Here is an 11,346-nt window from a genome sequence, read left to right on the forward strand (position 1 = left end):
ACTGAGTGAGTGAACTCGAGATTAAGTGAGGACAAGAGATAGTCCTAGAGGGTTGGTCCTAAGTCAATTATGAAATCTTTTAATACTTATATAATTGGCTTCACCATTCTAAATGGATTTATAATCCATTTACTATATATATAATTAATTCATATAACAATTCAATCAATCAAATATGATTAAGAAATAGGTTTAGGACCCATTTTAACAGATTTATATATGATATGTTCTGACTGTTTCAAAGAGTAAAAAAAGAATGGTCCATCATTCACAATGTTTTATATTCGGTCGTTGGCAATATCGAAAGACAAATCTCCCAAAACAGGCAATTGAAAATATAAAAAAAAATATATTATTCTCTAGCTCTAGCTTGATTTTAAATTGACCAATTTTTTCGCAAAATAATTTCAAATATGAATGGGGTGTGTGTAAGAAAAAGGAGTGCCAGCTCCTGACAAGGAAAGCAAATTACATGAAAAATAAAGTGCAAGGATACATGAATGGAAGGGAACTAAAGGAAAGTGCTAGAAGTAAAGAAAATTTAAGCTAAGGAACGCATTATTAAAGGGCAATTTAATATAATGCTTTGCTAGTATAACAATCTTTGGATACTGTAATAATACTAATATATTTTTAGCCACAAATTCTTAAAAAAGTGAGTCCCCTGACAATTTATAATTATTTGTGATTTGATTTTTGGTGATCTAAAATAAACTATTATTCTATCTATTAAAGACTGTTACACAATCATTTCTTATTCAAAAAATTGAAGAGAAAATGATTTGGAAGTAAATATTATTCGAATTGAAATAACATGAAAGTTATAAATACATCAACCCTTGAATTGGAACGTTGAATCAAATAAATCACCGGTATTCATGATCATCTCAATCACAAACTTGAACCTCAAAGTAAAACAAAAAATAGAGAGAGATGGCTTCAATGGATTCCCCCATTTCCACCACATTAGTAACTTCCACATTAGTAACTTCCATGGCAATCGTGCATCTTGTCACAACAGTGCAGTCACACCCAAACCAATTTCATTCTCGTATTTGTTCCCGCTCTTAATCCAAACAGTTCGACATGCTTTTTCCTTACTTGTATACTTCGTCTTGCTGTCTTAGCTTGTGCAGGTGATTGGACCTTGCCTTTATATTTCGGCCGCGAATTCGCATCACCAGAACTAGCGAATGGTGCTTCGCGGGGAATCGAAAGCCAGCGTCTTATACTGTCCATCGCTCGTATCGTCTGATGCGAAAGCTACTTCGCTGTTGCTGGTGCCACTGCTCTATGCGTGCACGTGCTTATGTACCATGAATCTTTCGTGAGAGACGTGGGGCCCGGAGTCCAATGATAGCCCCTTTGCATATGCTTCAACGTCGATTTGAATACTTGGAAGACCTATTAATCCTTGGACGTGTCTCACGTGGTCGATTGAATCAATGTCCTCCATGTATTCCCGATCGACAGGGGAATCAAATCTTGATGAGTTGATGAATCGCGTGAGACGATTGCGTACACCCACCTACTTTGCGAAGCTCACTCTCTCTTCCTGCTCTTCGCATGGACATCTTGATAGACATAAGCGTAAAGGTTGAACTGTCCGATCCAAACACATGTTCGAAGAAAAATGATTAAAAGAAGAAAAGGCTCAGCAATACATTTTGTGACATCCCCGAAAGAACTTACTCGAGCTATTAGTCTGCTATAACTCGTTTCATATCAAAACTCTCAATTTTGTCATTTGGGATATATGTGGGCAATCTCCCAGGAGATCACCCATCTTGGGAGTACTCTCATTGGAGCATGTTTAATTTTGGAATTCTAAAGCTAAGCATTATCGTTACGTCAAAAGACGCATTTATAAGTTAATTCCAGTTTTCACATACACACATCAAAATTTCTGTCCCCCTATACGGTGCAAAATTTAGTTCATTCTTGTTCCATTTGTCATCCTAAAAACCTATTAGGAACCACTCATTGTCTAGGTGCTCTAATCCTAAAGAACCCCCTACTCTCGTCAAACCGGGTCATTCCAATCCCACTAGCTTTCATATGGTTCATCCCCAAAACATGCACCTACTAGAAGGGGTTCCACTTTGATATCATATTATCACATCCCTAGAATAACTTACTCGAGGTACTGTCACATCCTACCCTTGTCAAACTGGGTCGTTAAAGACCCACCAACTTTCGTGTGGTTTGTCCCCAAACCATACACCTACTAAAGAAGGTCCTGCTCTGATACCATATAATGACATTCCTATAATAACTTACTCGAGGTGTTGTCTACTTTGGCTCATTCTAATAAAAAACAATTGCTCAGGATCCCCCCTTGGAGCCGAGAACTGGACTGTTCGGACACCGAATCCTCTTTTAGGAACTAAGAACCAGACTGGCCCTCCTTGGAACAGGACCAAATTGGCAGGCTTAGTCGGTCTGGCTCATTTCCAATTCGGTCGGTTCGTTTCACTCACCCCTACATATATGAACTACGGCCAAAGTGAACGATATCATGCTGACAATGGACCAAGATGGGAATGTTAGTTCTTATCCCACTTTGCGTAACTATGGACTGTCAGGATGGTCGGCAATCTTCGTCTTCAACAATTAAAATAAATCATCGAGCATTGTCATCGCTCCAAAGTTTGGAGAGAGTGTACTAGTTTCGGACTCTTTGCTGAGGGCGTGCTTTTACTTGATAAAAAGGGATGAAAAACCGAAGGTTTCTTCCTCAATCATAAGTTTAAGTCCAAGAGAACATCGAGGTCGAGCTGCTCCCTTCACATTAGCAAACAATTTAGTACCGATACCAACTGGTGTTACGAAGTGTGATCTGTTCGATGACTCGGCCTATGATTGATCTTTGAACGGTCCTCTACAAGTCAAATGATTCTTTCATGAAACTAGTGGTGTGAATTGGCCCCTGTCTTGCCATGTGATTTGGAGTCCTCTCAAGCATGCTTGAAACACACTGGGTCTTGGTGAAGTAGGGTTTTTACTGTGTTTTCCTCCTCTTGCTGGTAATGAGTTGGGACTCCTGTTCAGCGTGCCGAGTTGAGCTGAATTGTCCGACTAACATCGACTAGGAAATCTAATGGTCCGTGGTATATTCAGGCCAGGCTAATCTCGGCACTTTTCCAGATTCTAGTTTGACTTTCAATGAGTCAATAAAGGAGCAAATTTTACTTTAATCTCCAACTAATGCGTCAAAAGTTTCGTCTATCCCGAAACGAGCTGACGCTGTTCAATCTGAACGAGTGAGTTGCTGCTCGAGCTCGAGCTCGACTTGTTTGTCACTAGAATCCAAAAATGGAGCCAACCGACCTCGAATAGATCACAGATGATTTGGCATGTGTTGCACCATTAGCTAGGACGCATGAGTATGCATGATTCTTAGGATATCTTGTTTTTTATTTAATGCGTCTTTTAACGTGAACAAAAAGTCAATATACCCTTGGTCCTTCCTCTCTTTCGTCTCTATAAATAGCAACCGACCTCCAGGCTCCAGGAGCAAAGTAAGAAACCAGCAACTCACTCACTCACTCTCAAGCAATTATGTCTCAGCCATGGCTCATCCTAACAGTAATCACCTGCTCAATCCTCATGCAGGCATGCAAGCCTGTGACATCTCTATCCGATAAAATCCTGAGCTTGCCCGGTCAACCGAGTGTCGGTTTCAGCCACTATTCAGGTTATATCACAGTGGGTGACCACCCACCAAGAGCTCTCTTTTACTACTTTGTGGAGGCAGAGACAAGCCCTGCCTCTAAGCCTCTTGTTCTCTGGCTAAATGGAGGTAACTAAACTGCGGATCCCCGTCACTTACGAAAAAATCAATGTTGTCTCCTCCGTAAAGTTCTCTTGTCCTTCATTCTCTGGCCGAAGGATCAAAGCACAATTTATGAAACAAATGCAATACTACTATGTACTTCCTCCTTCAATTATAGCAGCAGAATGAACATCAAATCTTAATCATTATGCATTTTGATCTGTTAAGCAGGTATAGACAATATATTCAATTATTTTGATACTTTGTCTTGCCTCTCCTTTTTCTTTTCTCCTAATGTAGGGCCTGGCTGTTCTTCTTTGGGGTATGGAGCTTTCATTGAGCATGGCCCTTTCAAAGTGAAGGGAGGGGGTCTGGTGAAAAGAGATTACAGCTGGAACAAAGGTATATGTTACTTTTTGAATTCAAATCAATTAGCTGATATGACAAACTTTTTTCTTGTCTATGTTCATATGGGGTAGCAACCAGATATTCAATAAACAAGCAAAACGTGCTATCATTGATTAAAGAGCCACTTCATTATTGTAAATAGAACAAAGATATCATGACTTTTTTTTTTATATGACACTGATTAAGTGCTTGTCGGTGAGGAGATAGAAGCTAATGCTTCCTTATCAGCAACCTTTCGTTTGCATTCCCTGGAAATTTGACAACTGAATTGGCTAAATGTTGCAGTGGCCAATCTCCTATACCTGGAGTCTCCGGCAGGAGTTGGCTTTTCTTACTCGACTAGTCAGTCATTTTACAAGGGTATTACTGACAATATAACAGGTATATGATCAGCTTTGCTATTTTATGGAAAAGAGAAATGAAGCTTTGGTTATATATGATTGTAATCACTACAGATACCTTACACCGTGGACACTGTAAATGCTACTGATAAATGGTTTCACTTCTACTATAGCACAAGACAATCTAGTGTTCCTGCAGCACTGGTTCACCAAATACCCGCAGTACAAAGGGAGAGACTTCTTCATCACTGGGGAAAGTTATGCAGGTACATTCTCAGTTGTTCACGTAGATATTAATCTGATCGGATAGAGTGAATTAATTTCGAATTATGGAGTCTGTCTAGTTAAATTCCACTATTTAGGCGAACTTACCTGCATATTATTTAGACATGTACCTATTTCAGGACTTCTAGAGCAGATCTATAGAAGCCAACCAGAAAATTGATGACTTGATCGTTTTCTGTACCCAGGTCACTATGTGCCTGAACTTGCACAGCTCATTGTCAAATCCAAGGTGGAGATCAATTTAAAGGGCATAGCGGTGAGTGTACTTTATTTCATTAACAGTTCCATAATTCAGAGTGTCATTTCCTATTTGATCCCTTTGAATTGCACATTCGAAATTATGATCAGATCTATTCAATAAAAAGAATTGATTCCAGGAGACTCCTAAAGCCCTTATTGACTATTATTCCGATTTTTGCCCTCCAATTTGACTACTCATTTGGCCACAATTTGCAGATTGGTAATCCTTTATTGGATTACGAAAATCGACACGAACAGCCCGACCACATTTTACTGGTCCCACGGGATCATATCGGACCAATCCGAGCTACTCTTTCAAAATGTCTGTAACCTCACTCGGCTTTTGGGTGAAATCAGATCAAAGGCTCTGACTTCCGAGTGTGCATATGTTGTGCTAAAGGTAGCAAAAGAACTTAATGATACTGAAGCAATTGACCAGTACGACATCCTTGCAGACCTCTGCCTAACATCGGGGCAATCAAAGTTGAACATTTTCTATAAGATGCTTACCTCAGGGCATTCATTGCCATCCGTCCTTCCATCAGAAGACTTGATCAACTATCAGGTGAGAGCGAGACCGAGACCCAATTTCGAATTAGTAACTGCTAGATGGAACTCCTATATCAATGTTCCAGAAGCTCATTCAACTTTTTTCCCACATTTTGTATTTTGCATACAGAGCCTTTTGGACACTAAAGATCCCTGCGAAGAGCAGGATGTCATTAAGTACTTTAACCGTAAAGACGTACAGATTGCACTCCACGCCAAGCTTGTCGGAGTCGGACACTGGAACACGTGCAGCGAGTACTTATGCTGCTCTCCTTTTGCCTCTCCCTGAAAATAGTGGCATAGCATTGCAACTTGTTATAGTAGAAGTAAAATTAGAATCAGCAATTCTTTTGAGCTCACTCAATTCTTCTTCAGAGGAAACTTTCTCGCTAAAGAATCGACTAGGAAAATGATGAACTCAGATTGATTGAAAATATGTTATCAATCATCAAATAGCATGAGCTTCTTCTGTCATATGTTGTTCTAATCATGGTATCAGGCGCATAGGGAGAACCACAAAAGGATTTTATGCAAATGCTATTACTATCACTATCGGTTAGGCAAGTGTTGAGAAGATTAGCATCTATTCGCTGATTAATCTGTTCTGTTCCTCTGCAGTGATATCAATGAAAACTTCAGATTTGAGGACCGGTATATAAGTATGATCCCAATCTTGGGAGAACTGGTCAAGTCCGGTCTCCGAGTCCTTGTTTACAGGTGTATCATCAAATATTCCTCTAAGATTGATTGGCTTTTACAATAAGATCACATTTAACTGACAGATAATATTGTGATCGATCATCTTTCTTTCTTGTGATTTGTGGCAGTGGGGATCTAGATGCAGTTGTCCCCTTCCTCGGAACTCGGACTATGGTCGACGCCTTAGCGACCAAGGTGCTGAAACGGAAGACAACTTTGTCCTACAGAGCTTGGTTCACTAGCAAGCAGGTCAATCTATTTATTTCTCACTCAAGGAAAATCAGTTTTGTGTTCTGATGTCCCTTCCATCTAGACAGATAGATGTTGAAATTGTTCAGTGTGACGCCGAATCACAGAATGTGTCATGAATTGTTCACACATTTGATACTCGGCGATCAATGATTACAGGTTGCTGGATACACGCAAGAGTACGGCAAGTTGGCGTTCGCGACCATTAAAGGAGCTTCGCACACTGCCCCGGCCACCCAACCGGAGAGGTCGTTGCAGCTCTTCACCTCATTCTTGAAAGGGAAATCACTGCCTACTAAAGCATGAGGTCCACAGAGGCATCTTCGATAAAGAGCCTGGATTATCTAATGTAATAAATGTGACGTGGTGCTCAAGGGTAGAAATATGAGGTCTTGACACGTGGCACAGCAACTAGGCGACACGTGGCTCTTTTTCTTAACTTACCTTGAGCACTCAATAAATGGCGGATGTATACGTCCCTTCTAAGTATTTATATCTTTGTTTGCTCCTTTCACGTTTGTGGATGTTATTATTATTTCTTAATATGAGTTCAACATAGTTGTCGATAATTTCAAGAGATCTCATCTTTCAGTTTTACAATGACCTTTTTCTAACTGTAAATCAATTTAGAACTACATATGCGAAGTGGAACTAACTTACATATATATATATATTTACAAATTTCACTATTTTCCAATGTACTTATCCGCACGCAATGTGCAAGACCTTAGGTTAAAATTTATTTTTTTAATAGAGACATCTTGTACATTTAATCGATTTTGAGGTCAATTATTCATGGACTGAATTAAACTACATAACTATTTAACGATAATGGAGTGATTGAAAGCAAAAATTGGGATTATTGTTGTTCTGGAATAGACAGTTGGGTTTCTTGACCAAGCCGAATTAATCAATAATTTGTCTACATCAATTTACATTTGTGTTGTTTAGACATGCATGGTCAGGAAGATGCCTCATTAGTATCATGAAACATATAATATTATATGACCGAAAAACAATCACGTGCATTATGGAGTATCGTCATTTTCTAAGACTAGATCTCTTATTTAGACAAAGGGATGTGGACAAATCGCATAGACTACTTGATTTTTCAACGTTGAAAAGCGCGACATCTTTGTATTCTTCTAAGAGTTGGCAACAAGCATCTTCTTATCCCTTCAAAGTTATTGATTTTTACTACAGCATGTGTTTGAACCTTTGAAATCTGAAATAAGTAAAACATAAAAAGTCTCGAGCACAAAAAATTACTTTCTACTAGTTGGCCAAAATATATATTTCCTACCTAAACACGAGGCAGCGGCCCGCACGAGTGCTATCGTAATACATCATGTCAGATCAGTTTTGCATAACAGTCTTAGCTCTTCTACACAAAAAAGAAAATAAAAAGTCACGCACTAATCCTTGTAAGCACTGACGTGATCGATAAGAAAAAAAAAGGGTCTCCACGAAAACGATGATGCAAAACAAATATGAAAATGAATAGATGTGAAACTGGAGAATTGCCCAAAATAGTCAAACTTCACGTTTCCACCAAAAATTCTCCATTTCTTTGTTCCGTTGGCATTTTCTTTACTCTCTCTCTCTCTCTCTCTCGATGCATCCGCAACTAGTGCCATGGCTTATGGCAGCAGCTCTCAGTGTAACACTGACCCGGATATGCTCAAGCTCGACACTGAACACCATCTCAAGCTGACAAAATCGTCAGCTTGCCGGGACAACCCAAGGTCAGCTTCGGCCAGTATGCAGGGTACATCACCATGGATGAGAAGCAACACAGAGAGCTCTCTTCTATTACTTCGCCGAAGCCAAAGCCAACCTGGCTTCGAAACCTCTCGTGCTTTGGCTCAGCAGAGGTAAAACCATCTGTACTGAATTCGAGTGAATGATGGTGAGAAATGAAATGAGTTGTTGGAAAAAACTGGAGTTTGCTTTTGTGTTGGGTTGGCACTTTGCTTAATACGTCACGCGTATAACCGTCGCACAGAAAACTTCGCCCTTCCACGCAAAAACCCATAACTTATCCTCGTAAGCACTAAGCACTGACTTGGCTCGATAAGGGAAAAAAACAATCCCGAAAACAAAGATACAAAACAAAAGAGTAATAAAAAATATTACTGTGAAACTGGAGGATTGACGCAAATTACTCAAACTTTACGTTTCCAGCAAAATCCTCTCTGTCTCTCAGTCTCTCTCTCGCGCGCTCGTGATGCATCTGCAACTAGTCCCATGGCTTATTAAAGCGACACTAAGTGTAACACTGACCCGGATGTGCTCAAGCTCGACACTGAACGCCATCTCGGATGCTGACAAAATCGTCAGCTTGCTGGGACAGCCCGAGGTCAGCTTTGGCCAGTATGCAGGGTACATCGCCATGGATGAGAAGCAACAGAGAGCTCTCTTCTATTACTTCGCTGAAGCCAAAGCCGACCTGGCTTCAAACCCTCTCGTGCTTTGGCTCAGGGGAGGTAAAACCATCTGGACTAAATTCGAGCAAATAATGGTGAGAAATGAAATGAGCATGTTGAAAAACACCGGAGTTTGCTTGTGTGTTGGGTTATGCACTTTGCAGGGCCTGGTTGTTCATCAATGGGAGTTCGTGCTTTCTGTGAGCATGGACCATTCAAAACCAGTGGAGATTTGCTCCTGAAAAATTACTATAGCTGGAATAAAGGTGAGCGTAAATTCCTAAACAAAGGCGGGGAAAAAAAGTTGAGCGCATACCCTTTGCAGCTTACACGCTTTTGAACACGTTGTCTCTCGTTGCAAAAGCTTAAATCGTTAGGAAACTGAATCGGACCTTGTGTCAGATATATTATTTTCAAGCGTGAATTGCATTCAGTACGTCGGAGATTCCGTGATTGGCTAATTCTTGCATTTTTCGATTTATTTGCAGAAGCAAACACGTTGTACCTGGAATCTCCTGCAGGAGTTGGTTTCTCCTACTCTGTCAATACTTCTTATTAAAACTCCGTCGACAAGATGACAGGTTCTTTTCCTTGCAAATTGCAATATAATCTTAACACATTAAAGAGTAGCAATGATCTACAGATGTAACCTAAAGTTGAATTTAAGTACCACTACCAGCTAAAAAATGCTTCCACATTTCAGTAAGCGACAATGTCGCATTCCTCCGCAACCGGTTCGAAAAATTCCCGGGATACCAGGAAAGAGATCTATTCATCATAGGAGAGCTATGCAGGTGAACTAGTGACTAAGATTTTGTGAGCACTGATTTTTGTAGTCGAATGAAATAGAAGTTCCATGAATGCAGAATTTTTTTACTTTATCTAAGTTCACTCTTACCAGGTCATTATGTTCCCCAACTTGCAAAACTCATCGTGCAATCCAAGCTGTTCAATTTGAAGGGAATTGCTGTGAGTTTGACTGAAAAATCTGCAAACTTCAATCAGCATTTCACGTTCATTAGATTAATACTGACTGCGATGAGCAAATGTTATGCTTGCTGCAGATGGGGAATCCACTTCTCAAGTACAACGCCAACTTCAACTCACGGGCGGAGTTTTTTTGGTCTCACGGATTGATATCAGATGCGACCTATGAAAGTTTCAATACATTATGCAATGTGTTGAAACACAGCTCTGATAACACTCTCACAAGAGAAGCTCTTAAGGAAGGGGATGAATATACCACTTTACTCATAGAAAGGTTTTCTTCACTCTCCATTATATGAAACGATTACAAGACTTGTTTATATATAGGCTTAAAACACAACTCTTGACATACCTTAGATATATGAAAAGACATGTCTAAATAAATAGTAATAAAGACACTTTAATATGTGTGCCGAAACGGCTTCCGTTGGAAACTGAACAGTCTTTCGACCAAAACACGAAGAGTCACGAGAGATAGGCGGTGATATCTTCGATACTCCCCCTCACCGACTACTCTCTCTAAGTATAGTCCTTGCGACCATACCAAGTTGAGTTCGGAACTCTTCAAACTTTGCAGCTCCAAGACCTTTGGTGAAAAATCAGCAACTTGATCACCTGTCTTGATGTACTTCATCTTGATCTTGCCCTCCAACACTTTCTCTCATAGAAAGTGATAGTGGACTTCCACATGCTTAGTCCTAGCATGAAAAACTGGATTCTCTGCCAAGCTTATAGTGGATAGATTATCACAATACAATATTGTCGAATAATCTATTGACTGATGAAGATCATCCAATAACTGCACTAGCCACATGCTCTCCTGAGCTGCCATTGCTGCTGCTCTTATATTCAGCTTTTGTTGTAAACAAAGACATAGTCGGCTATCTTTTACTGCACCAGGACACTACTGCTGATCCAAGATTAAACGAGTATCTAGTAGTTGATTGCCGTGTGTGTTGATCTCCAGCATAGTCAGCATCACAATGACCGACCAACTCACCTGATGATCCCTTTTTATACAAAAGCCCAAAATCAAAAGTTTTCTTTACATACCTCAGGATACGCTTGGTTGCATCCAAGTGAGGCTTCCTTGGCTTCTCCATGAATCGACTCACTACTCCCACTGCAAAAGAGATGTCAGGCCGAGTTATGGTAAGGTAAATTAGACTATCTACCAGTTGCCTATACATAGTAAAATCTTCTGGCTCTTGACCTTCTTCAGCACATAGCTTTGTGTTCCCATCCAACGGAGTAGATATAGGTTTGCAATCAAGCATTCCGAATTTTTACAAGAAATCTTGTGCATACTTTTGTTGACATAGGAATAATTCTTCCTTTGTCCTATCAATCTCGAACCCTAGAAAGTGTTTCAGTTCTCCAAGCTCCT

At 40.0% G+C, this 11,346-nt stretch overlaps 1 protein-coding gene and 1 pseudogene across 1 annotated transcript; both read left to right on the forward strand.

The window, feature by feature from the left end:
• Positions 1-3,504: 3,504 nt before the first annotated feature.
• LOC104443876 (serine carboxypeptidase-like 45) lies at positions 3,505-7,091 on the forward strand. The gene is given in 11 exon segments (XM_010057435.2): positions 3,505-3,802; positions 4,076-4,177; positions 4,469-4,564; positions 4,698-4,790; positions 4,995-5,065; positions 5,266-5,295; positions 5,297-5,614; positions 5,729-5,853; positions 6,217-6,315; positions 6,426-6,546; positions 6,706-7,091. Coding segments are annotated over 11 exon segments (1,443 nt in total). The 5' UTR covers positions 3,505-3,561; the 3' UTR covers positions 6,853-7,091.
• A 1,090-nt stretch (positions 7,092-8,181) lies between these two features.
• On the forward strand, positions 8,182-10,258 carry LOC120286169 (annotated as a pseudogene).
• The last annotated feature ends 1,088 nt before the right edge of the window (positions 10,259-11,346 follow it).

Source organism: Eucalyptus grandis, chromosome 1, assembly GCF_016545825.1.
Source record: "Eucalyptus grandis isolate ANBG69807.140 chromosome 1, ASM1654582v1, whole genome shotgun sequence".
Lineage (NCBI taxonomy): Eukaryota > Viridiplantae > Streptophyta > Magnoliopsida > Myrtales > Myrtaceae > Eucalyptus > Eucalyptus grandis.